This window comes from Apodemus sylvaticus, chromosome 1 (genome assembly GCF_947179515.1).
Source record: "Apodemus sylvaticus chromosome 1, mApoSyl1.1, whole genome shotgun sequence".
NCBI lineage: Eukaryota > Metazoa > Chordata > Mammalia > Rodentia > Muridae > Apodemus > Apodemus sylvaticus.
Genome location: NC_067472.1, coordinates 171,290,161 through 171,315,835, shown reverse-complemented (window position 1 = coordinate 171,315,835; position 25,675 = coordinate 171,290,161). Strand labels below are relative to the sequence as shown.

Genomic DNA, 25,675 nt, shown 5'->3' with positions numbered 1-25,675 from the left:
GCAGGGTACCCACAACCCCCTACACCTGTGATATCTTCCCCTCACATATCTGGACATTACAGTCAGGTCCCAACCCTCCCCCCCCCCAAATGACTTAGCTCAGGCAGGACTTTGACGGGGTAAATATTCAGCATTCCTCGATCCTTGTAAGGTGGGTTTCTGTTCGCCAGAAAAGGCCATTACTTTCTTGCTGATTCCTATAGTCCTCCAGTCTCCAGCGAGGACATCTAGTTCTCTATTAACAGACTTGCAACAGATAAGAGCTCCACACTAGTTCCTAGGCTGTGCCTGCTAACCTGCCCTCCTCTCACCACAACATAACCCCCTATAACTGGCAGACTCTCCCACCAATCTTGCTGTCTTCTCTGCTCCCACAGCCCTGGCAATCCCCACATTTTCTTCCTGTTCTTCTTTGTCCCTGATAATAATGCAGTGGGCATGTTGGCAGTTTCTTTACTACACCCCCTTGCATAGAGAGAGAAAACTTTAGAAATGGAATCTTATCAAAGCCTTGACTTTCCAGGTCCCTAACCACACCTACTAATAATATGTCGTAAGGGTTTTAGACCATGGTTCCTGGAGTAAATCAAGGAATAGACCTAGGGAAAGCCCTTACAGACAGAGGGGAGGAACAACCAAAAACTCCTTCTCTGCTTTACGTGTAAATGAGGGAGGTACATTTCAAAGGAAGTGTTGAAGACCTGCTTGATAAAGGAATAGGGAAAAGATTGTTTCAGTGGCCTGGGGATACAGATGGAAGAGGCTAATGATCCTATCTTAAGGTTACCGTAAGAGACCAGGAGGGTCAAAATAGAATGATATCAAATGATGAAGGGGAATCCAACACTCAGCAGGAAATGACCCTTGGCCTCATAATCCCTGGAAAGCAGCAGCGATCAGAGACTGATCAGAAGTGTAATGGTGTGGAGAAGCTGCAAAGCTGGCAGGCCCACAGGCTAATCACATTACCTTTGACTAAGTCTTTGTTTTCATATTTGTTATATTTTATGGTTGTTTTGCCTGTATGTGTGTCCAGGCTGCAGGTGCATGCAGCAGCCACAAGAGGGTATCTGATCCCTTGGAATTGGAATTATAGATGGCTGTGAGCTACCACGCGAGTGCTGAAGTTGAACCTGGTCCCTTGGAAGAGCAGCCAGTGTCCTTGACTGCTGAACCATCCCTCCGGTCCCATCTGAGGCTAGCTTTAGCTCCTGGAATAGCCAAACCACGCTCCCTGTGTCAGAACATACATCCTGGGGCTAGTAAGAGAAAGCCTTTTTTTGGAACCTATTAATTTAGCAGACCGTTAGATTCCACCAATCCAAAAGCTGAGAATGTCATCAGATAGCACCTAAGACCTATAGGAGGCCTCCACGTTGCTGTGACCACCATTCTGATGTACAATATATTTTAAACTGCCTTGATGATCACTTTGTTGTATAAACTACAAAACTTTGTAAAGCTTGCTTCCACACTTGAACATGGAATTTGGGGTAACCCAAATCTGTGCTCCCAAGCCATTGTCACTCAGATTTGGCTCTAGAAGAAACTATCTCTTATTCCCTTTAGGCGAAAGATGTGGGTTTTCCATATCAACACTGGAGATCCTGGCCCACTTACTTGCCATCTGAATGCCGTGTGTTTCCAATGCTCTCTGCTTCTCTAGGGCTATTTGGAGGGGTGTCTACCTGTACCCCATTGAGCAACTGAGAATAGTTTCCCAATGCATCCAAGGGGATGAGCCCATGATGTTACTGTGTTATGCTAAATTCTTAGAACTATCCAAGGGTATGCCAGGTAAACTTGAGGGACGTGGGGGCTGCAAGGTGGGTGGGGTTTTGGGGTTTGTTTTTTTTTTTTTTTTGATCAAATCAGATGACATTCTCTATCATGATATCCACTGCACATAAAAGGTTGTGGGAAATAGGAACACAGTGCTTGAGCTGAGATTCCCAACAGCAACAGGGTTCAACTCCAGGCTTTTCTTATCATTATAGTAGAAGCTGTTGCCCTGGAGATTCAATTACATTCACAGCCCCTCCATTTGACTTCAAGGGCCTCACACTAAATAGGTTACTCACCTCTTAGCTGTAAAGCTAACAGACACTTTCACAAAGCTCTGAACATGCCCCCAAGAAACCCCGTTTTCCACTCAGACCATCAATTCCAAAATTAATCTCCCCTTTACTGTCCAGATTCTTCAGTCTACAGCAAAAAACGAAAACAAAACACCCAAGTGACTAGATTTCTGCTGGGAAAGGGCTGGGCCGGGTGGATGAGCAGGAGACTGAGAGGGATATAAGCTCGCAGGCTTGGAGGGAAAGAACAAAGGAATTACCATCCCATCCCACCCCTGAAGGCGGCATGCAGGCAGAGGCGTGGAACCACCAGGAAGATGCAGCTTTCCAGAAGAGAAAGCTTGCCATCTGCTGTTTGCGGGGAGAGGGTAGTGTGCATATAAGAAAGAAGCCTCTGCCTGAACATCCCAGATGATAACGGGAGACAGAAGAAACCAAGGACTCTGCCATCTTGGACGCCCCTGGCCTGTGAATCCCCACTGTGAACTCAGGATTAGATAAGGCAGACCTGTCCCCAGACCTCTCTCAATGTTCCCTGTAACTGCGCCATAAAATAAAACACATAATCTTAAAATTTTAAATACTTATACAAATGAAATTATAGCAAACCAAATCATTTATTGTTATGGGCTTCTGTTTCCCTGTGTGGTTATGTGTGTGTACTCATGTGTACACGTGTGTCTTCCTTACTCATTATACGACCTAGTTTTTAAACATCTTTTTTTATTATTACTTATGTGTATGTGAGCATTTTTCTGCAGAATGTACGCTACATGTGTGCAGGAGCTTGTGAATACCAGAAGAGGGCACCACATACCCTGTTTTAGGTGGTTGTGAGGCACCTGACACTGGTGCTAGGAACTGAGCTCAGGTCCTCTTAGCACACCTAACTGCTGAGCCATCTCTCCAGCTCTACATCTTACTTTTTGAGATGAAGTTCCTCACTGAACCTAGAATAAACCAATCTCACTGGCCTGGGTGATAGCAAGTTCTGTGGTCCTACTGTCTGTACTTCCCCCACTGCACCCCAGCACTGAGTTTCCAGGAACACACCACTTTACTCGGCTTTGTATCTGTGTCTTGAGGACACAAACAGGTCCTCATTCTTGACAAACTCAGCCATCTTTCTAGCCTACAAACTTTACTTAAAAACAAAAAATTTGCTGGGTGGTGGTGGTCTGTAATCCCAGCACTCTGGGAGGCAGAGGCAGGCGGATTTCTGAGTTCGAGGCCAGCCTGGTCTACAGAGCGAGTTCCAGGACAGCCAGGACTACACAGAGAAACCCTGTCCAAAAAAACAAAACAACAACAACAACAAAAACAAAAAACAAAAAAAAATTTCATAGGCTACATTTATGCAATATCCATGATTTTTTGACTCTTGGTATATATCCTGCATGAACATATGTGAAGGATTGGTAAGATGGCACAGTGGGGGAAAACACACCTTAAAACCTAAATTCGGTCCTCCAAACCCAGATGCTGTGGTGCACATCTCTATTTAAAGCATTCCTATGGCAAGATGGTGGAGAAAGGAGAGTATCTTCTGGAAGCTCACAAAATAACTATCCTGGACCACACAATGCAGTGTCAGAAATAAGACAGATTCTGTATGCACAGACTCCTGAAAGTTGTCCTCCGACCTCCATGCTCACAATGCCAGCATTCAAACACAAATGGCTTAAAAATATGACTGAGCCGGGCGATGGTGGCGCACGCCTGTAATCCCAGCACTCTGGGAGGCAGAGGCAGGCGGATTTCTGAGTTCGAGGCCAGCCTGGTCTACAGAGTGAGTTCCAGGACAGCCAGGGCTATACAGAGAAACCCTGTCTCAAAAAAAAAAAAATGACTGAATAGTTGATTCCAATATTATCACACATGCTATAGGTAGAAAGAAAAAGCTTATTAGACCTGGGCTAATTTCAAAAGAGAAAAGCAATATGAACAGTGAATGCCATAGATCTCATTTATTCAAAGACATCCATTTAATAATTATAATAATACTAATAAAAAACTGGTGGTGCTAGCTCAATATAGAAACTGTTAAATAAAAATAATAATAGTACAGAGCGAGATGGCTCAGTGGGTAAAGGTGACTGTCACCAAGCCTGACAAATCCAACTTCAACCCCCAGGATCCATGTGGTGCGAAGTCACTGGCTCTGATTGACTCATGTGACAGGCACACACACCTAGCAGCACATGTGCACACATATACACAAGATAAATGAATGTGCTCTTCAATAATAAACTGTTTTCCATGTTGCAGTTAATTCTATAGAAAACTCCATGAAATTCTGAGATAACATACAAGTCCATACAGGCACTGACTAAATACAGGCACATGTGTACATATACTTACAAATATATATATATATATATATAGTTCATATATACATACATACATATGCCCACTTATAAAACCACTGTACTATTCCCATGGCTGGCACTTAAGGGTTTTATTGGATTCCCATAACAAATGGGAATATTTTAATGATTTAATTAATAACTTAGTTATGATTTAATATCTTAATGACTTAAATTCCCTTAAGCTTTCCAATACTTTAGTAAAATGTATTTTATATTACATTCTACAAAAACAGTTCTAAAATTAGTCAAGGTTAATGTGAAATGAAATTCATGTTTAACAAGACAAATATAAACATGTGCTTATCATTACTCATTTGTGACATTTCTCATGCATGTTTGATGTCTAAATAATTAATCAATAAACAAATTTGTTGTCTGTAATATTAATCAGTTGATGTGCAATTAGATCTAGGCATAAAATGAACTTCAAGAAAATAAATTTCAGTTTGGAATATGCTAATAAGCTAGGAACTCATTTCTCAGTAAAACCTGTTATATAGAACAGCACCTGTAAAACTAATTGTGGTGTGAGTTGTGTAACACATATGTTGAACTCTGACCTGTTAAGGACCTTCCTTCCTTCAGAACACTTAGGACATCCCCACCTATGAACTGACGATAGGACTAATCTCTGATACAGAAATCATTTCCAAGTCATGACATTCCAAACCCTACTCTTCACTGAGTCCCTCTATCAGATGGCAAATCTGATCCACATTGTGAGAGACAATGGTCTCATGCTAGTATGAGACATTTAATGTCTATGAAACTAACGTGCTTCTGAAGAGTTTTCCACATTTGGAGCATAAAGGTCTCTTCTGGATGAATTCTTTTGTTCATATTGAGTTGGGCATTAGAAGCCAACACTTTCCCAGTCGCTGCATTTGGCTTCTTCACCATGTGAATTTGATGTTACATACTCAGTTGTATATCTGATTAAACCATGTTCCAGTCCTGACATTCCTTAAGGCTTGTCTTCAATGTGAGTTTCTAGATGAGATGTCAACTCTGACTTCTGTAAGAACACTTTCCCACATCTCTCACAGATAAAAGGTGTTTCCTTCCTGTGAATCAACTTATGTTTAGAGAAAACTGACCTGCTTCTAAAGGTTTTCCCACAATGACTGCACACATAAGGTCTCTCTCCTGTGTGAATTCGCTCATGCTCTTGGAGTTGGACCTTAGTACAAAAGGCTTTCCAACAGCTGTTGCATTTGTAAGGTCTCTCCCCTGTGTGAATTAGAAGATGCACCTTCAGTTCAGATGGAGAGCAAAATGACTTCCCACAGAAATTACATTTGTAAGGCTTTTCCACCATGTGAATTTTTTCATGTCTACTCAATGTAGACAACTGTTTGAAGGCCTTCCCACACACAGAACACACATAAGGCCTCTCCCCTGTGTGTATTCGAGAATGTGCCTTCAGTTGAGATGTTTTACAAAATGATTTCCCACAGTCCGGACATTTACAAGGCTTCTCTCCAGTGTGGATTTGATAATGTGACTTCAACTGGGATGGATAATTAAACAACTTCCCACAGTCAGGGCATTTGTAAGGCTTCTCACCAATATGAAGTTGTTGATGGGGTGTCAAAGTAGACTCTTGGAGGCTTGACTCACATTTCTGAGAAACAAACGGTTTCTCTTTAGTGTGAATTAACTGATGTTTACGAAAAGATGACCTGCTACTGAAGGCTTTTCCACATTCATTGCACACAAAGGGTTTCTCTCCTGTGTGGATTCGCTCATGCTCTTGGACCTGTTCCTTAGTAGAGAAGGCTTTTCCACAGTGGCTGCATTTATAAGGTCTCTCTCCTGTGTGAACTCGATAATGTGCCTTCAACTGGGACATTTTACTGAACAGTTTCCAACACTCGCGGCATTTGTAAGGCTTCTCTCCCGTGTGATTCTGATAATGCACCTTCAGTTCACAGGGAAAATTAAACGACTTCCCACACTCGTGGCATTTGTAGGGCTTCTCCCCTGTGTGGCTGTGGCCGTGCACCTTCAGTTGGGATGGATAATTAAATGACTTCCCACAATCACCGCATTTGTAAGGCTTCTCCCCAGGGTGAAGCTTTTCATGCCGGTCTAGTATTGATTTCTGATTGAAGGCCTTTCCACACTGAGAACACACATACGGTTTCTCCCCTGTATGAATTCGCTGATGCACCTTGAGTTTGGCTGTTTTACTGAATGACTTACCGCATTCATGGCATTCATAAGGCTTCTCACCCGTATGAATTTGATGATGTACCTTCAGTTGGGATGGAAATTTAAATGATTTCCCACAGTCATTGCATTTGTAAGGCTTCTCTCCGTTGTGACTTTGTTTATGGGATGTCAACTCTGATTTACGTAAGAAGGCCTTCCCACAAGTGTCACAGATAAAAGGTGTGTGATTCTTGTGAATCAATTCATGCTCATAGAAAGCTGACCCATCATTGAAGGCTTTCCCACACAGAGTACACACATACGGTTTCTCTTCTGTGTGAATTTGCTCGTGCTGCTGGAGTGCAGCCTCACTACAAAAGGATTTCTCACAGCTGCTGCACTTGTAAGGGTCCCCTCCAGTGTGAGCTAGATGGTTCACCTTCAGCTGGAATGGATGGCTCAGTGTGTCTGACATATAAAGGAAAGCCTTCCCACCATTGTAAGAAACAACAGGTCTGCCCACAGTGAGAGTGAGCTCAGGTTTATGCAAAGATATGGCATAGAGTACCTCCCGACACTGAGAACCTTGATCTGCTTTCTCCTGAAAATGGTTTCCATAGATCAGTGGTTGTTTGTGGCTAAGAACATCTCCACTCCCAGTACTTCTGCACGATTCTTCTCCTTGAGTAAGCACCCGGTTAGCGTTCCAGGAGCCTGGCATAAGGAGCTGACTAGATGCAACAACGTCAACGAGCTCATCTCTTTCATTCTGACCATTCACTCCTAGGTTTAGATCCAAGCTTTTTGGAAGTGAGCGATACTGTGGAAGACCTTCCTGTGTTGAAATGAGGTAGGGTCTCAAAGGAACGCTTTCCCCAGGCTTTTCATATTCATGACCACTATTTTTGCTCAGCGTTTTCTTGAGGAAAGAAGCAGGAGAGAAGGGTAGAATCTGGTTTTGTTGATCTCTCTTTGTGATGTCAGCACCCTGCCACAGTTCTTGTAAAAGGGAACACCATGAACCATCTCTTGTGACTTCACTTGCCATATTGCTATGAACTGAAGCTTTCTCAGACACTTTCTGTGGTGAAGCATTTCCTGATTTTTCTACAAACAGAAAGAGATAAAGGAATAAGCAGAACGAATAGGATGGAGGATGAATCAATCATGCAGATGGACTGAGACTGAACATTAATGCCTTAACCAAGTTCTAATGATGCTGAGGATACAATTAGTAGAAAAAAACTTGTGTATTCAAAAAGAAAAACAAGTAGGGATTACAAGATAACAAAATAAAGTATCAAGAGAAAATAGTTCAGAAGCCCTGAAAAGAAAACAATGATTAATCAGACAAAAAGTCTTTCTGGGGCTGGAGAGATGGCTCAGCAGGTAAGAGCACTGACTGCTCTTCCAGAGGTCCTGAGTTCAAATCCCAGCAACCACATGGTGGCTCACAGCCATCCGTAATGAGATCCAATGCCCTCTTCCAGTGTGCCTGAAGACAGCTACAGTGTACTTACATATATAAATAAATCATTTTTTTTAAAAAAGTCTTTCTGATTTGAATGAAGTAGATCCCAACTTCTGATCTCCAAAAATGAAGGAAGGGAATAATCTTACAGGAACTGTCCTCACATATCTAAACAAGCCAGGAGAGACTGTAAGGTCAAGGACTATGAAATTTATCATAATACAACAATGAGAATTGCATGCTCAGAATGAACAAAGCCTTCAAGGCAAGCCTGTCATAGAGTGAGAGGAGGAACACACGTAAGCCTAAGGTGCCACACTAAGTGGAAAAATGAACCAGTCAAGGAAAGAACATCAATGAATTCAGAGACAAACAAGAAAACAAAATACAGACACAACACAGATGACAAGAACCCAAAAGACAATATACTAATTCAAAAGCCAGTTATCAGAACACACAAATTACAACCAGTCCTTTCCCTGTTACATGAGCAATATATTAATCAACTTGGCTAATGTTAGGTGTTCACAAACAAGACGTGCAAATAAAAATTCTTGTGTACGGACACATGGGAATATAACTGATCATCGTAAGCATCCGAGTTAGTCCACTCAGGTTTGCTCTTCTCCATGGACAGACAAGCTCATCCCACAAACTCACCCTTCAGAAGTCTCACATTGCCTCACATCAACCATAAATGGACTGCATTTATTATAAAAATAAAAACTCCAAGGAGAAAGCCACCTAAAGGAGACCCCCACTGGGGACTTGGTGAGGGAACTGACAAAGGCCTCATGAGATCTGCCTGCTGGGCAGCGATAACTCACCTTGACATCTCTGGCGCGGGGATTCAGCCTTTGTTGCCTGGGCCTCCTTTCCTTTTTCCATCTTAAAGATGACTCCAGGGCTGGGAATGGAATACCCTGTTAATCAAAAGGATATTGGGTTTTTGGGTAGTTTCTCGTCTTTTAGAGATGACCCAATGAAGCTTTGCACTACTTCATTGGGAAAATCAAGTCAACATTCTATCTTGTATAATTAATACTAGTAGGTAAACAAAAGAAACGAAGCACCAGGACATATGAAGTAAATACACATGCATGCCGCACATATGCATGCACACACAGAGAGACGGAGGGAAGGAGGGACATCGGGAAGGAGGGACATCGGGAAGGAGGGATCGAGGAACTGACAGAGACAGACAGAGAATACACTTCTGATAGCCCACTATGCTCTGGAAAGAGAAGGAAGAACATCTCCTCAATAAGGCCCACCCTGGACCCCCAGCCAGCCGTGCTCACCCACTGCCAAGAGGTGGCTGTAGATCTCCAGCATCACCTCCTGGTACAGGTGTCTCTGGGCAGAGTCCAGGTGCTGCCACTCCTCCTGGCTGAAGCTGACAGTCACATCCTCAAAGGACATCCATTTCTGTAACAATGTATCACAGTTCACTGTGAATGACTCATCATTGGCAAATGGAAACATTATATATAAGGTTAAGTTTTTAATGATATTTCACTACATTTTCCACAAAATATCTACTTTCCATTAATTTGGGGAGATAGAGAATACTTACAAAGCAATCAACCCTGCCATCCATCATACTTGATCACATTTCTTAAGTATATTAGTAAAGGATTCTTTTTAATACCCTAAGAAAGAGTACGCAGTACAACATCGATTAAGCAGCAGTATTCCAGGTTAGAGTTATGCTGGATCCATTGGATTGACTTTGTGAAATTGGCATTTAGAAGCTGCTTTAAGTACTGACTTCTTGCTTGGAAACTAAATGCCAGATGAAAGCCTGGAATCACTGACTTCATTTTGGATCTGTCTTCTTGACTCTGGGTCACCTGCCTACCTCTGCAGATTAGCACAGAGTACTCAAAGAGCACCAGTCTAAACTACCCCAAATCCCCTTCAAAGCTGAAGGTACAGAGATTGGTCATCGTTCTTATCTTAAATTTTCCCTCTTGAGGTTATATACTAAAGCAGAAGTCACCAAGAAATCCCTCTTGTAATAAGGACTTCTTAGTTATACATGTGGCTGCTTACTGATCAGCTATGAAAACAAGCTTCCTACCTCCTGATCCCTAGTATAAAAATCAACAATTCTCTCTCCCCTCTCTCCTCTTCTCTTCAAACAGAGTTTCATTCTGTGGCCTGACTGGCCTGGAACTCACTGGCCCATAACATGTTATGTAAATCAGGATGGTCTAGAACAGCAGTTACCCTCGCAACCATCTATAACTCCAGTTCAAGGGGATCTGGTTTCTAAAAGCATCAGGTATACACACACTGTGGGCATGAAAGCAAAAACATTCATCATACATATAAAATTAAATAACCCTCTGATACGGACTCTTCAAAGTCCACAGTCCAGTGTTGCTCTGTGCCTCCCTTGGCCAACAACAGCACTTGTCATGTGTCACCATCATACTAGACAGTACACGCTTATATTAGATACAAGCTCACCAGAAATATAAGGATCAGACTGCATGTTAAGTGACACCAACAAAAAGCAACTGAGCCAAATCTAAAATCTATCACAATCTAAAGGAGAGCCCAAGTTCTTAACAAGTGATTAACACAGGGGAGAAAAACTAAGAGATTAAAAGAGACTAAAATACATTTTAGTGGCTCTGAATGTATGGGCACTGTCTGGACCTTTTGTTTTGTTTTGTTTTGTTTTTTGTTTTGGGGGGACAGGGTTTCGCTGTATATCCCTGGCTGTCCTAAACTCACTCTGTAGACTAGACGGGTCTCGAACTCAGAAATCTGCCTGCCTGCCTGCCTCTGCCTCCCAGGTGCTGGGATTAAAGGCACTGCCTGGCTTGGCAGGACTTTTCAAGGAAGACTCTACATATGACAGTAGAAGCAGGAACAAGTGATGTTAAAAATAACTTAGGGTTATATAAAAAGGTAATCATCTCTGGGATAAATTCCAACACACAAAGAAAAGGATAGTCTCTAGTACTTGGTTACAAATAACCTAGCAATAGAAGAGTGGATGAACAGGATGGGACCTATGCTGATAATTACTCAAAGAAGGGGATAGAAACACAATTCATCCACAATTCAGTCAGGCAGTGGTGGTGCACACCTTTAATCCCAGCACTTGGGAGGCAGAGGCAGGTGGATTTCTGAGTTCGAGGCCAGCCTGGTCTACAGAGTGAGTTCCAGGACAGCCAGGGCTACACAGAGAAATCCTGTCTCAAAAACCAAAAACCAAAACAAAAAAACAAAACAAAACAAAAAAACAAACAAGAAACACAATTCATTTTGCTTTTACTTATGTATGAAAATCTTAATATAACACTGACAACCTTCAGGTTCCCATGCACATAACTGAGCACATGCGATTTCTTTGAGCAGCAAGTACTTTTGACAGTCTAGTCTAACACTAGTGACACCTGCCAACAGGCAAAGCACTGTCACTTTTATGCTCTGTGTAAAGACTATTCTGTATTAAAATTCCTTACATTAATATGCTAGGCATATTACTGTGACTATAATGGCTAATTCCAGAAATATTCCATTGGAATGCCTAGTAGAGAAAATATCAACTAATTATATTACTATGAGGGCTGGAAAGATGGCTCAGTGGATACGAGCACTGACTGCTCTTCTGAAGGTCCTGAGTTCAAATCCCAGCAACCACATGGTGGCTCACAACCATCTGTAATGAGATCTGATGCCCTCTTCTGGGGTGTCTGAAGACAGCTACAGTGTACTTGCGTATAATAAATAAATAAATCTTTAAAAAAATTATATTACTATGAGAAGTTTCTTTTGGAGGAGTCAACACTTTTCAATATATTTCATCCTGTGGATAGAATGCCTGCACTGCTGGGCTTAGTGACAAACAGTTTGAATTTCAGCACTTCTAAGGCAGTTGGCAGATGGATTTCTGAGAGTTTGAGGCCAGCTGTATCTACAAAGTGAGTTTTAGGACAGCTAGGACAACAGAGAGAAAACCTGCACCAAAACTAAAACAAACTCCCCAGAATGCATGCGCCCCAAAATTCACATCTACCTTTAATAGATAATCACTCATGACAGTGGCGTCTTCAGATAACCAATCCACTAAGATGTCAAAGCTTTAATAACTGGAAGAAACATGGGGAGCCTTTGACTCAAAAAACAAAAAACAAACCAAAAAAACCAACAAAACAAGAGTTCAGGGCTGGTCTCATCTATACAGCTAGTTTGAGAAATAACAAACCAAAAAACTCAGAAGAACAAAAACTGATGACTATAAAAGCAAAACTAAACAGTAAAATAATGTAAACAATAAAAATTTAGGTGAAAAAGATATCATAAAGGAAAATCATGACTTAATTTTTTTTGTTTTTTGTTTTTTTTGTTTTTTTGTTTTTTCTAGACAGGGTTTCTCTGTGTAGCCCTGGCTGTCCTGGAACTTACTCTGTAGACCAGGCTGGCCTCAGAAATCCAACTACCTCTGCCTCTGAAGTGCTGGGATTAAAGGCATGCACCACCCTGTCTGGCTAACAAAGTTCCTTAAAAATTTTAAAATTTAAGCAAACAGCAACAAAAAATAAAGAAAAAAAGCCATATCTAGTGGTATATGCCTTTAATCCCAGGCCCCGGAAGGTGGAGGCAGAAGGATTAGGAATTCAAGACAAGTGTCACCCGCACAGGGGGTGTGAGGCTAGTGTGGACTGCATAAGACCCTACCAAGACACCAAAAAGGCTGAGAGTGAGGAGCAGAAAGAGCAAGGACAGGTAAGTCGATGCTCAAAAAGTAAACACGAGAGTGCAACCTCAAGCACATACTGTGAACATAGAAATTAACCCTGCAAGCAAATGCCCGGCTCTCCATGAGCTGATCACAGTGATGACAGTGTGCAGGCTCAGCAGTTACGTTGCTGCATTTACCCCAGGCAGGGGAAAGCCGGGTGCCAGACAACAGACCTCACGACGGGTTTGACTAAGTGATACTCGCAGCAGTGGCACCAGCAGCGTCCCTCTGCTCTCTTGGAACACAGGCACGTCTACACTCGATATTTTTAGTGTGGCTAATTTTAGACATTCCAGTGAGGGGAGCCATGGAGATTATACAGGCATTTCCCACTCAACTGAGGAAGCTCAGCTTTTCCTGTTTCCTGAACTACACAAACAAGTCCCTTGCTCATTCAATTTTATGTGGAATAAGCCACTCTGGAGGAAGAGGCAGGTGGATTTATGTGAATTCAGGGGCAACCTGATCTATAGAGCAAAGTCTGGCCCAGCAAGGGCTACTCAGTGAGACCTTGTCTCAAAAAGAAAAAGAAAACTTTCTCACTCTGGCACTTGCCTTTCTCACAAGGAGAGAGCTTACACTGAGGAGAGTGGAGGACTTTGAGATGGGAGAGGGAGTGACTGGGGAAGGAGCACAAAGTGGTTAAGGGTCATGACACGCCAATGACACCCCGACAACAGAAGACACCAGCAGACACTGCACAGGATAAAGTGAAATGAGACAGAAAGCCTCATTTTCATACTACCCATCCAGAAAGTCACATTTCAAAATAATCAAACATCAAAACATTTTTGAAATTCTACTTTTGAGAAGATTTTTTGAAATGTTGTATGTAAGAGTGTTTTGCATCTGCATGCATATGTGTATATGGGACCATGTGTGTCCCACATACACAGGAGGCCAGAAGAGGCCACTAGATCCCCTGGAACTAGATTACAGACACTTGTCTATACCACACTAGGTATAGACACTGGAGCTACCATACTAGGAACTGAACCTGGTTCTTCTGCTCAGCTGTCAGTATTCTTAACTGCTGAGTCATCTCTCTAGCAACCTAAAATCCTTTAAAAAAGAACAGTAACTGAGTTGAAAGACAACTCTGCAGATAAAGGTATCTCCACCAAGGCTGACAATGGAAATTTGATCCCCAGGACCCACAGAGTAGAAAGAAATGGTTCCCGACAGAAGTTGTCCTCTGACATCTACACTTTCTGACATATGACAAAGAAATAATGATATTAAAAATTAACAAAAGAACGAGGGAAGTAGCACATTAAAAATAAACAGTACTGGATAGATAGCTCAGCAGTTAAGAGGTCACAGTTCAGTCCCCAGCACCCCAATGGTGGCTCACGAGGCCTGTAACCCCACTCCCAGTGGATTCTACATCCTGTCTGGCCTCCTCAGGCACCTGTTGCACACAGTGCGCATGTGTAAACTCACGCAGGCATGAACACATTAATATATATTTTTAATTTTTTAACCTTTTCCCCCCAGAGATTTATTTTATGTATGTGAGTACACTGTAGCTGTCTTCAGACACACCGGAAGAGGGCATCAGATCCCATTACAGATGGTTGTGAGCCACCATGTAGTTGCTGGGAATTGAACTCAGGACCTCAGGAGGAGCAGTCAGTGCTCTTAACGCTGAGCCATCTCTCCAGCCCACACATAAATATTCTTCAAAGCTTTAAAAATAAATAGCCAGGTATGGTAAAACACACGTTTAATGTCAGCATGTGGGAGGCATAGGCAAATTACTCTAAGTCTGAGTCCAATTTGGTCTACGAAACAAGTTCCAGGGCAGCCAGGGCTTCCTAGTAAGAATCCTACCAAATAAGTAAGTAAATAAATAAATAGTCTCAAAGAAACCACAAATGGCCGAGAAACCTATTTATCTTATTAAGACAGACAGATGTGAGGGCTGGAGAGATGGCTCAGCAGTTAAAAGCACTGACTGATCTTCTAGAGGTCCTGAGTTCAATTCCCAGCAACCACATGGTGGCTCACAACCATCTGTAATGGGATCTGATGTCCTCTTCTGGTGTGTCTGAAGACACCTACAGTGTACATATACATAAATAAATCTTTTTAAAAACGACAGACAGATGCTGCCAACTCTTCCAGCACTCCTTAGTACCTGTGGCTCCTCCCAGGACTTCTTGTCCTGCCTCCTATGCTGAACCTCTGTTCCAGCAGCAGGGCTTCCTTATGCTAGCTGAACCTGTACAGAGCTCTGCACTCTCTTGGCCTCTCTGCCCTGGTTGGCAGCTCCCGACTTGCTCTCCCTCCCACCTCTCCTCTCATGGTCAGGTTTAGTCTGTGAGCCATGTCCATCCTGGTCTCTTCCCTCTGCCTGCTTTCTCCCTTATATCTACAATAAAAATCTTGCCCATACTTTAGGAGAAGTCATGTCCTCCACCTTTTACTTCATTTTTCATTCAATAAGTAGCAGTAATTGGGCCTAGTGAGATGGCTCAGTGAGTAAATAAAGGCTCTTGCCTATTAAGCTGACCCCAAGTTTGGTCACTGGAACCCACCTACAGGTGAAAAGGAAGAACTAACTCTATAAAGTGCCCTCTGACCTCTATGCCCACAAAAAGGCAATGGCATAATCATAAACGCGTATTCACGCCACCCACAAGCAATAAGATGTTTTAAAATGGAAAACTAGTTAGGCATGATGGTACACATCTTTAATTGGGAGACAGAGGCAGGTGAACCTCTGAGTTCAAGACTAACCATGGACTACACAGTGAGTTCTAGCCAAGCCAAGGATGTATAGTGAGACCCTGTCTCGACTGTATATGTAAAACATCTGAATAGTAGGAAAAGCGGTAAGCCACAGAAGGTTTTAGCAAGAGCAAGGAGATTTCCAGCCCACAGTGTAAGCCAAGCCACAGATATATGCAAGAAAAAGTGAAATATCATTTCCATGATACATTCAAATACAGGCAAACAAACTCTGAAATTTTCTTAAACACCTAAATCTAGCCAGGCAGCGGTGGCACACACCCTTAATCCCAGTACTTGGGAAGCAGAGACAGGCAGATAGAGTTCGAGGCCAGCCTGGTCTACACTGAGAATTCCAGGACAGCCAAAGTTATACCAAGAAACCCTGTCTTGAAAAACAAAACAAACAAACAAAACAAAACAAAACAAATGAACAAACAAAAGAAGGAAAAGAAATAAAAGTTAAAAAAAAAAATGAACACTGTGGTGTTTGTTTTGTCTCTAGGATTTACCTGAATACCTCCAGTTTAGAACACAGCAATGCCCTACCAATGGCAGTCCCAGGGACAAAAGGCAATCCCAGGAATAAACAAAGAATCTGACTGGGTAAGCAGAAGCTTACAAGTGGGTCTCTGTTTACTGGAAACCATCTTTAATCTCTCCCCAAAGGACAACTGCTCTGGGCTCCTGGTCACCTGGGAACAGTCTGCATGAGCTAACAGAGTCTGCTCATTTTTTCCTCTTCTCCCCCTCCCTCACCCCCGACCTTCATTTGCTCCCAGATAAACCTTTCTTTCTATGCGTGGAGGAGTCTAGCTTGGTGATTTACTGTGCCTTTGCTTATACACCCATCCCCAGGAGCTCCTTCCTCAAGAGACACTACAAAAATTCAGAGCAGCTATGATTTTGGAACTAAGAGCCCTGGATACATGAAAGGAAAAGAATTCCCAGATGACAGTGCAGGAAGCGAACAGGACAATGCAGAGTGTGGAGTACCAAGGCAGCAGCCTGCCTGGCCAGGAAGTTTCCTCAGTGGAACAGGGAATGGGATTGGCAACCAGACCCTGGAGCACACTGCCAGACTGGCAGCTGGGTCACATGAGTTCAACTGGCTGTGTCACCTGAGCCTCAGCTTCTCTTCTTTAGGATGGGACAAGAGCATCAGCTCAGGAGCCTCCTGTGAGGATTAGCACTGGGCCTGGCACACAGGAGGCCGGCCCTCTGCTGTCAGCAGCTGATAACTCCATGAGCAGGACACAGAAACACTTGGAGCAAATATTAGCACAACGAATATCTATCCCATAACATTACTCATCAAAAAAACAAAACAAAACAAAACAAAAACCAAAGAACAGTTGTGCATCAGGTAAAAATGTCCGGACCAACAGGCAGCTGGAGCCACTTTGGACACAGCTGTTCAGGAAGAGGGATCTGAGAAGAACTGCACACGAAGTGAGGTATTGAGATTAGCAGTCTGAGAGGCTGAGAACTGATCCTTTCCCTCCATGTCAACTTTAAAGCCTACCTATCCCTGGAACACCAGACGGCAGACCAACACAACTGTTCCTCTCTAGGATTTAAAATACCTTATAAGAAGGTGGCAGTGTCAGAGTTTGTTGAGGCTCATTAAGGGAAAATTACTTTCTCCTGGCCAAAAGTATGAAATCTTAGCTTTACCTCTAGTCCAGGGTGGACATAGGACATTCTGATCTGCTCCAAAGATTGGAACTTTATAAACTATTGTCCCGTCCAAAAAGAGTTAATTCAACTCCTGGCTACCAGTACTTGGACAGGGGACACCCACCAGAAAAGTAGATTCACCCGAAGACATGGTAAATAGTTGGGAGGAATAATTATCACACTATCCAGTCTCCCTCAGAACAGTGCTTACAGATCTTCACTGCTAAGCTTCAGGCTTTTCTGAGCTCTAATACAGAGACTAACTTTTCCTTCTCTTTCTCAGATGCTGGCCCCAAAGCATACTGAGCATACCTTCTCTGGTACACTAGGCTTCCTCAGTTTTCTGAGGAAAATGCTACATGCACAGCTGTCCCTTTCCGCTGCGGCTTGCTGGCCTCTGCCTGGATGTCTCCCCTATGCCCCCTCCCCCTCTGCAAAGACAGGATTTTCAGGCTACCCGACTTGTTACCCTGTTCTGTTTTCCTAAAGCAGAACATGAGACATAAAACAGAGCCGTGGCACTATGAACTGACAAAAGAAACCCTACCTCCTCAGATGCACCATTTCTTACAGGGATGGGCACAACAGGCAAGCTTTAAGAATGGGGAATTGGGGCTGGAGAAATGGCTCAGTGGTTAAGGGCACTACTATGCTTCCAGAGGTCCTGAGTTCAATTCCCAGCAACCACATGGTGGCTCACAACCATCTGTAATGGGATCTGATGCTCTCTTCTGGGGTGTCTGGAAACAGCTACGGAGTACTCAAATATATAAAATAAATAAAATCGTAAAAAATAGAAAAGAAAAAAATTGTCTAAAAAAAAAAACTGGGGATGGCAAGATGTAAAAGAGGAACAAACCTAAAAAAAAAAAAAAAAAAAAAAAAGGACTCAAGAGGAAGAAGAACTTGGCATTAAGTACATGAGACATTATCTATAGTGATGAAGACATTTAATAATTCCGCCAATGGAGAGGTTTGGGGAAAAAAGTGTTGAGTTTGAGAGCAGCCTAGGCTATATAGAATTCCAGACCAGCCTCACATTAAGACCCTGTATTAAAGAAAGAGAGGGCAAGGGGTGAGGGGTAACTACTTAGGAGGCCTATATATAGTCCATTCCTAACTAGATTAAGATGATCTCAGAAGTCTGCAGCTTCCTGCATCTGCCCTGAAGACCCAAGCATGAAGTCAGTCCTGCTTACCTCACATGACTCATGCTGCTCCTCTGCACCCAATGCCTGCTGTGTCTTCTGTTGGAAATTCGTATCTGCAGCCATGGCCCTCTGTCTTCTAGTCTTGAGATTTTCTTAGTAGCAAATCCAAATCCCTCAAGAGTCACGGAGGTTGAAGAAGCTGTGGCACAGCAGGAAATCCTAAATGACTTCAGTGGTCTCAGAGACAACAGAAATCACTAAAAGACAACAACTAAACATCTGGCCATGAATTGGTGAGGGCCTATATGGAAGTTCAGATGTAGGCAGGGGGTGGGAAGAATACGTAAGAGTAGTACAGGATACATAAAAGCTTTGTTATTAGTCTGTTATAAAAACAAACAACAAAAGAAAAAAATTAAAACCATCCATTAGAAAGGTAGGACACTGCAGCAGAAAACTAATTAACCAGCAGAAAACATGTTAACCAGCAGAAAACTAATGTGCTAACTTAGTCACTGCAAAATAAGGACAGGACTAGAGAGATGGCTGGCTCACGGTGGCTCACAGCCATCTTTAATGGGATCCAATGCCCTCTTCTGGTGTGTCTGAAGATAGCTACAGTGTACTCAAATATATAAAATAAATAAAATCTTAAAAAAAAAAAAATGACCTAGGTGTTTATCATAGGGATCCAGAATGCCGTGCTAGGGAAGGCTCACTAAGCCCTCAGCACTTGCCTGAAAGGAAGTAAAATACTTACAAAAAATCAGTACGATGCCAACTTAATTTTGATTTCATTTCAAACAACCTTTTCAGCATTTATATTCTGCTTGATTTGCTCATAGGTCACTAAGCAGAAGAACAGGGGTACATATGCAAGTTGTTTTCATTCTAAGGAACACCCTGGCCACTATATCGAAGCAGTCCTGTCTGTAGTCAGCATCTAAAAACAGCATTCCTGTTTCCTGTTGCACAAGGAGCTCAGGATGACAGCCAGTTCTGAGTCTACTGTGAGTTGCTAGACATTTCCCTGTCCACACACAGCCACATACCCAAGCCTCACTCCCTGACCCGGACCCCATCCCATGTCTGTCTGCTCCCCACGCCGTGTGTGTGTGTGTGTGTGTGTGTGTGTGTGTGTGTGTGTGTGTATGTGTGTGTGTGTGTGTGTGTCTGAGAGGAGGTCTATTATGTAGCTCTGGCTGTCCAGAACTTACTATGTAGACCAGGCTTTAACTTTCACTGCCTTAGCCTCATCAGTGCTGGGATTTACAGGCATGAGCTACTACTATTCTTGGACTAATACACAGTTTTTTAAGGACTCCAAATCAGCAAATATTAGGATACAAATAATACGGCCCAATATTATTTTGGTCAACTGTCAATCAGTGATCTTTAACATCTGTATAGGATCCCAAAGAGAGGCAAGCACTGATGCACACAATCTCCAAAGGATTCCCAAATATGACTCTAAAGTGCCCCAAAGAGTAAAAATGTTTTTAATATTTGGGTTTATTCCTTCAATAATGCTGGCCATCTACAGAGGCAGGAACGAATTAGTTGGTAGAGAAGACCCAACAGTAGCCCATAAGACAAAATTCCCTACTTTGACAGACCTAAGAAGAAATGTCTTGAGCTCAGTGCTGAGCTACGGGGCGGCGTGCAAGGCGTGGGGCACGCTCCCTCCCTCATCAGTGGGAGCCTGAGCACACACAGTTCGGACACCGGCGGTCTTGACACTTTCTACTTTGGCAAAGCCGGGGGCGTTTCTCTTCACCTAGTGCTACGTGGAATCAAGCCACAGTCGCCGGGCACGCAAACACTAAGGACCACAGTCGTCCCCACGAGCATCCCACACCGGCCCCAGACTCCATCACTGCCGGTGCCGACTGCTACGCCAATCATCTCGGCCCCGGTGGGTGGTCCGTGCCCCGGAGCTCCCGACTCCCACCCGGGACCCGCTCCTGCGGCGCCCACTCACCGAGTCCCGCCCCCAATGCCCTCAGATGACAACTTCCATGGGTGACAGTGGGAGAGCACACTGGGGGGTGACAAACACACACAAGAACAGGATAAAAAGGAACCAACGACCTACCCGACGGCCCTGGCAGCCGCCTCGGTCCGCCCGGCAGCACAAACCAGCGCTGGGCACAGCACAGCGTCCCTCCACCCCCCGCGCGGCCGCCGCTCACCTCGCGCTGCACCTCGGGGAGCTCTGCACACGGCACGCCGGACGGACGGCGACTTCCGCCCACGGAAGCCAAAGAGTCCCGGATGGAAAAGTTCCAAACCACCTCGCGGACTCGCCACCGAAGTAACACTAGAATGACTGTAACATTTAAGACTTCACGGCCACTCTATTTCCGGTGTCGTTTAGATTTCCGGCAGGACTAGTCCACGCCCAGTAGAATAGTGCGCATGCCCATTAACACTTTTGAAACTGAGTGCCTGCCAGCAGTCGGCATGGCAGACCAGGTGGTTCCAGTTTCCTTGGAAACTGCCTTGCGACGTGGGTATGCTCCGGACATTGGAGGCCACCATCCAGGATCTTTGATTCCATATGGGCGGAGAAGCTAAAGGCAATGCCTTAGAGTGGAAGTCTGAAAGCTGTCCTGTATGGTGTGACAGGCCTGGCAGGAATTATACAAGTACACGTGTACACACACACACACACACACACATATACATATACATATACAAACACACACACACATACATATTTGGTTTTTCGAGACAGGGTTTCTCTGTGTAGCCCTGACTGACCTGGAACTCACTCTGTAGACCAGGCTGGCCTCAAACTCAGAAATCCGCCTGCCTCTGCCTCCCAAGTGCTGGGATTAAAGGCGTGCGCCACCAGTGCCCGGCTATGATATTCTAAAGAGACATTTTGTGCCCTGTCTTTTACAGACTATTGAGACAATGGACCCCAGAAATAGACATCTCATGATGAGAGAAAGGATATGTTGGAGCCAGGAGGCAGTCAGAGCAGGGACTTGTCACAGGAAAATAGATTTCACGCCGTTCTGACAACTTCTTAGACAGACTGGAGCGAGAGACAATGATAGCGAGGGGCCACAAACTAAAGTTACTTAGTTACATACTTTTTGCTTTCTATTTAAACCTACTTCTGCAGGGGAGAAGAGCTGAGATGGTAGAGAGGTAGCTTAGCAGGTAAGTGCACAAACTGCACTTAACCTGCTCAGTTCCGGCACTCACAGGCCAGCTCACAACCATCTGTAACTCCTGTTCCAAGGGGGATGCTCTCTTCTGAGCTCCAAAGGCACCAAGCACACAAGTGGTACACAGACATTCTTGCAGATAAAACACCCATACACATAAAATAAAAATTGAAATCTTGCCCAGTGGTGTCGGTACACATCTTTAATCCCAACACTCTACAGGCAGAGGCAGACAGACCTCTGACATCGAGGACATCCTGGAGAAATCCTGCCTCAACACCACCACCACCAACAACAACAACAACAACCCAAACAAACAAAAGCAAAACGAACAAAAAAGAATTAAATTTTGGCCAAGCAGTTGGCTCACAACTTTAATTCTAGTTCTCTGGAGGCAAAGGGAGGCAGATCTCTGAGTCTGAGGCCAGCCTGGGCTACATAACAAAATATAATCCCATAACTTCCAGTTTGCTGTGGTGAAAAGGTAAACTAAGCAAGATGGATCTCCATTGTTTTGAAATTGTATTTTCCTAAATTGTGCAAGGTTTTGAGGGAAAAAATAATGGATTAACAGAAATTTTAAAATTAGTAAAATGGTCTGAGCTCACCATTAATCCTAGCATTTAGGAGGCAGAGATCGGCTCAAACTCTGTGAGTTTGAGGCCAGCCTGATCTACATGGTAAATTCCAAGTTAGCCAATATTACATGGCAAGACTGTCTCAAAAGACACTGGAATAAAACTAATTTAAAAAATAATAGAGTGTACATTCATGTTTTTGCAAGGCAAGGTGTATCTGGGAATATCTAAAGATTTTTTTTTTTTTACTTTCTTAGGCTTGGTATAGTCACAGTGGACCTCTTTTTTTATATATATTTTTTATTTTCTATATTCTTTGTTTACATTCCAAATGATTTCCCTTTTCCCGGATCCCCCCTCCCCATATGTCCCATAAACCTTCTTTTCTCCACCCATTCTCCAATCACCTCCCTCCTTTTTCTCTGTCCTTATACTCTCCTCCAATGCTAGATCAATCCTTTCCAGGATCAGGACCCTCTCCATACTTCTTCATGGGAGTCATTTGTTATGCTATTTGTGCCTTGGGTATTCAGAGCTTCTGGACTAATTAATATCCACTTATCAGAGATTGCATTCCATCTGTATTCTTTTGTGATTGGGTTACCTCACGTAGAATGATATTTTCCAGATCAAACCATTTGCCTAAAAATTTTATGAATTCATTGTTTCTAATTGCTGAGGAGTATTCCATTGTGTAAATATACCACATTTTCTGTATCCATTCCTCCTTTGAGGGACATCTGGGTTCTTTCGAGCTTCTGGCTATTATAAATAAGGCTGCTATGAACATAATGGAGCATGTGTCTTTATTGCATGCTGGGGAATCCTTTGGGTATATGCCCAGGAGAGGTATAGCAGGGTCCTCCGGAAGTGTCATGTCCAGTTTTCTGAGGAACCGCCAGACTGATTTCCAAAGTGGTTGTACCATCTTACAGCCCCACCAGCAGTGGAGGAGTGTTCCTCTTTCTCCACATCCTTGCCAACACCTGCTGTCTCCTGAGTTTTTGACCTTAGCCATTCTGACTGGTGTAAGGTGAAATCTCAGGGTTGTTTTGATTTGCATTTCCCTAATGACTAATGATTTTGAGCACCTCTTAAGGTGCCTCTCGGCCATCTGAATTTCTTCAGGTGAAAATTCTTTGTTTAGATCTGTACCCTATTTTTTAATAGGGTTATTTGGTTCCCTGGGGTCTAACTTCTTGAGTTCTTTGTATATATTGGATATTAACCCTCTATCAGATGTAGGGTTAGTGAATATCCTTTCCCAATTTGTTGGTTGCCATTTTGTCCTTTTAACAGTGTCCTTTGCCTTACAGAAACTTTGTAATTTTATGAGGTCCCATTTGTCAGTTCTTGATCTTAGAGCATAAGCTATTGGAGTTCTGTTCAGGAACTTTCCCCCTGTGCCCATGTCCTCAAGGGTTTTCCCCAATTTCTTTTCTATTAGTTTCAGTGTGTCTGGTTTTACATGGAGGTCCTTGATCCACCTGGAGTGGAGTTTAGTACATGGAGATAAGAATGGATCAATTCCCATTCTTCTGCATGCTAACCTCCAATTGAACCAGCACCATTTGTTGAAAAGGCTATCTTTTTTTTCCACTGGATGTTTTTGGCTCTTTTGTTGAAGATCAAGTGACCATAGGTGTGTGGATTCATTTCTGGGTCTTCAATTCTATTCCATTGGTCCACTTATCTGTCACTGTGCCAATACCATGCAGTTTTTAACACTATTGCTCTGTAGTATTGCTTGAAGTCAGGGATACTGATTCCCCCAGGATTTCTTTTGTTGTTGAGAATAGTTTTAGCTATCCTGGGTTTTTTGTTATTCCAGATGAATTTGAGAATTGCTTTTTCTAACTCTGTAAAGAACTGAGTTGGGATTTTGATGGGGATTGCGTTGAATCTGTAGATTGCTTTTGGCAAGATGGCCATTTTAACTATATTAATCCTGCCAATCCACGAGCATGACAGATTTTTCCATTTTCTGAGGTCTTCTTCAATTTCTTTCTTCAGAAACCTGAAGTTCTTGTCGTATAGATCTTTCACTTGTTTGGTTAGAGTCACACCAAGATACTTTATATTGTTTGTGGCTATTGTGAAGGGTGTCATTTCCCTAACTTCTTTCTCAGCCTGCTTATCCTTTGAGTATAGGAAGGCAACTGATTTGCTTGAGTTGATTTTATAACCAGCCACTTTGCTGAAGTTGTTTATCAGCTGTAGGAGTTCTCTGGTGGAGGTTTTCGGGGTCACTTAAGTAGACTATCATGTCATCTGCAAATAGTGATAATTTGACTTCTTTCTTTCCAATTGTATCCCCTTGACCTCCTTATGTTGTCTAATTGCACTAGCTAGAACTTCAAGTACTATATTGAAAATATATGAAGAGAGAGGACAGCCTTGTCTAGTCCCTGATTTTAGTGGGATTGCTTTAAGTTTCTCTCCGTATAGTTTGATGTTGGCTACCGGTTTGCTGTATATTGCTTTAATGATGTTTAGGTATGGGCCTTGAATTCCTGTTCTTTCCAAGACTTTTAGCATGAAAGGATGCTGAATTTTGTCAAATGCTTTTTCTGCATCTAATGAGATGATCATATGTTTTTTTCTTTGAGTTTGTTTATGTAGTGGATAGCATTGATGGATTTCCTTATATTGAACCATCCCTGCATCCCTGGGATGAAGCCTACTTGATCATGGTGGATGATTGTTTTGATGTGTTCTTGGATTCGGTCGGCAAGAATTTTATTAAGTATTTTTGCATCAATATTCATAAGAGAAATTGGCCTGAAGTTCTCTTTCTTTGTAGGATCTTTGTGTGGTTTTGGTATCAGCATAATTGTGGCTTCATAGAATGAATTGGGTAGAGTTCCTTCTGTTTCTATTTTGTGGAATAGTTTGAAAAGTATTGGTGTTAGGTCTTCTATGAAGGTCTGATAGAATTCTGCACTGAAGCCATCTGGCCCCATGCTTTTTTTAGTTGGGAAACTTTCTATGACCCTTTTAATTTCTTTAGGGGTTATGGGACTGTTTAGATGATCTATCTGATCCTGATTTAGTTTTGGTGTCTGATATCTGTCTAGGAAACTGTCCATTTCTTCCAGATTCTCCAGTTGTGTTGAGTATAGGCCTTTGTAGTAGGATCTAATAATTTTTTGAATTCCCTCAGTTTCTGTTGTTATATCTCCCGTTTCTTTCTTTCTTTCTTTCTTTCTTTCTTTCTTTCTTTCTTTCTTTCTTTCTTTCTTTCTTTCTTTCTTTCTTTCTTTCTTTCTTTCTTTTTTTTTTTTTTTGGTTTTTCGGATTTGGTTTTTTTGAGACAGGGTTTCTCTGTATAGTCCTGGCTGTCCTGGAACTCACTCTGTACACCAGGCTGGCCTCGAACTCAGAAATCTGCCTGCCTCTGCCTCCCAGAGTGCTGGGATTATAGGTGTGTGCCACCACCGCCCGGCTCCTGTTTCATTTCTAATTTTGTTAATCTGTATACTGTCTCTGTGCCCTTTGGTTAGTCTGGCTAAGGGTTTAT

At 42.9% G+C, this 25,675-nt stretch overlaps 1 protein-coding gene across 2 annotated transcripts; it reads right to left on the bottom strand.

The window, feature by feature from the left end:
- Positions 1-4,030: 4,030 nt before the first annotated feature.
- Positions 4,031-20,766, bottom strand: LOC127670381 (zinc finger protein 345-like). Of its 2 annotated transcripts, none has more exons than XM_052164711.1 (5): positions 20,591-20,766; positions 18,447-18,597; positions 9,374-9,500; positions 8,900-8,995; positions 4,031-7,708 (listed from the first exon to the last, which is right to left on the bottom strand). In XM_052164711.1, exons 2-5 carry the CDS (start codon positions 18,519-18,521, stop codon positions 5,412-5,414), a joined length of 2,595 nt encoding a protein of 864 aa, XP_052020671.1. In that variant the 5' UTR covers positions 18,522-18,597; positions 20,591-20,766; the 3' UTR covers positions 4,031-5,411. The 2 variants fall into 2 exon arrangements, with proteins under 2 accessions (XP_052020671.1, XP_052020682.1); XM_052164722.1 differs by lacking the exon at positions 20,591-20,766 and adding an exon at positions 20,494-20,584.
- Positions 20,767-25,675: the final 4,909 nt, after the last annotated feature.

Excerpts from the sequence above, each read along its gene's own strand:
- LOC127670381 (XM_052164711.1), bottom strand. The coding sequence starts at position 18,521 with ATGGCTGCAGATACGAATTTCCAACAGAAGACACAGCAGGCATTGGGT. Across the intron at positions 8,996-9,373 it reads CAGCCACCTCTTGGCAGTGG|GGTATTCCATTCCCAGCCCT; the intron begins GTGAGCACGGCT and ends TTTGATTAACAG. Across the intron at positions 7,709-8,899 it reads CCCGCGCCAGAGATGTCAAG|AAAAATCAGGAAATGCTTCA; the intron begins GTGAGTTATCGC and ends TTCTGTTTGTAG.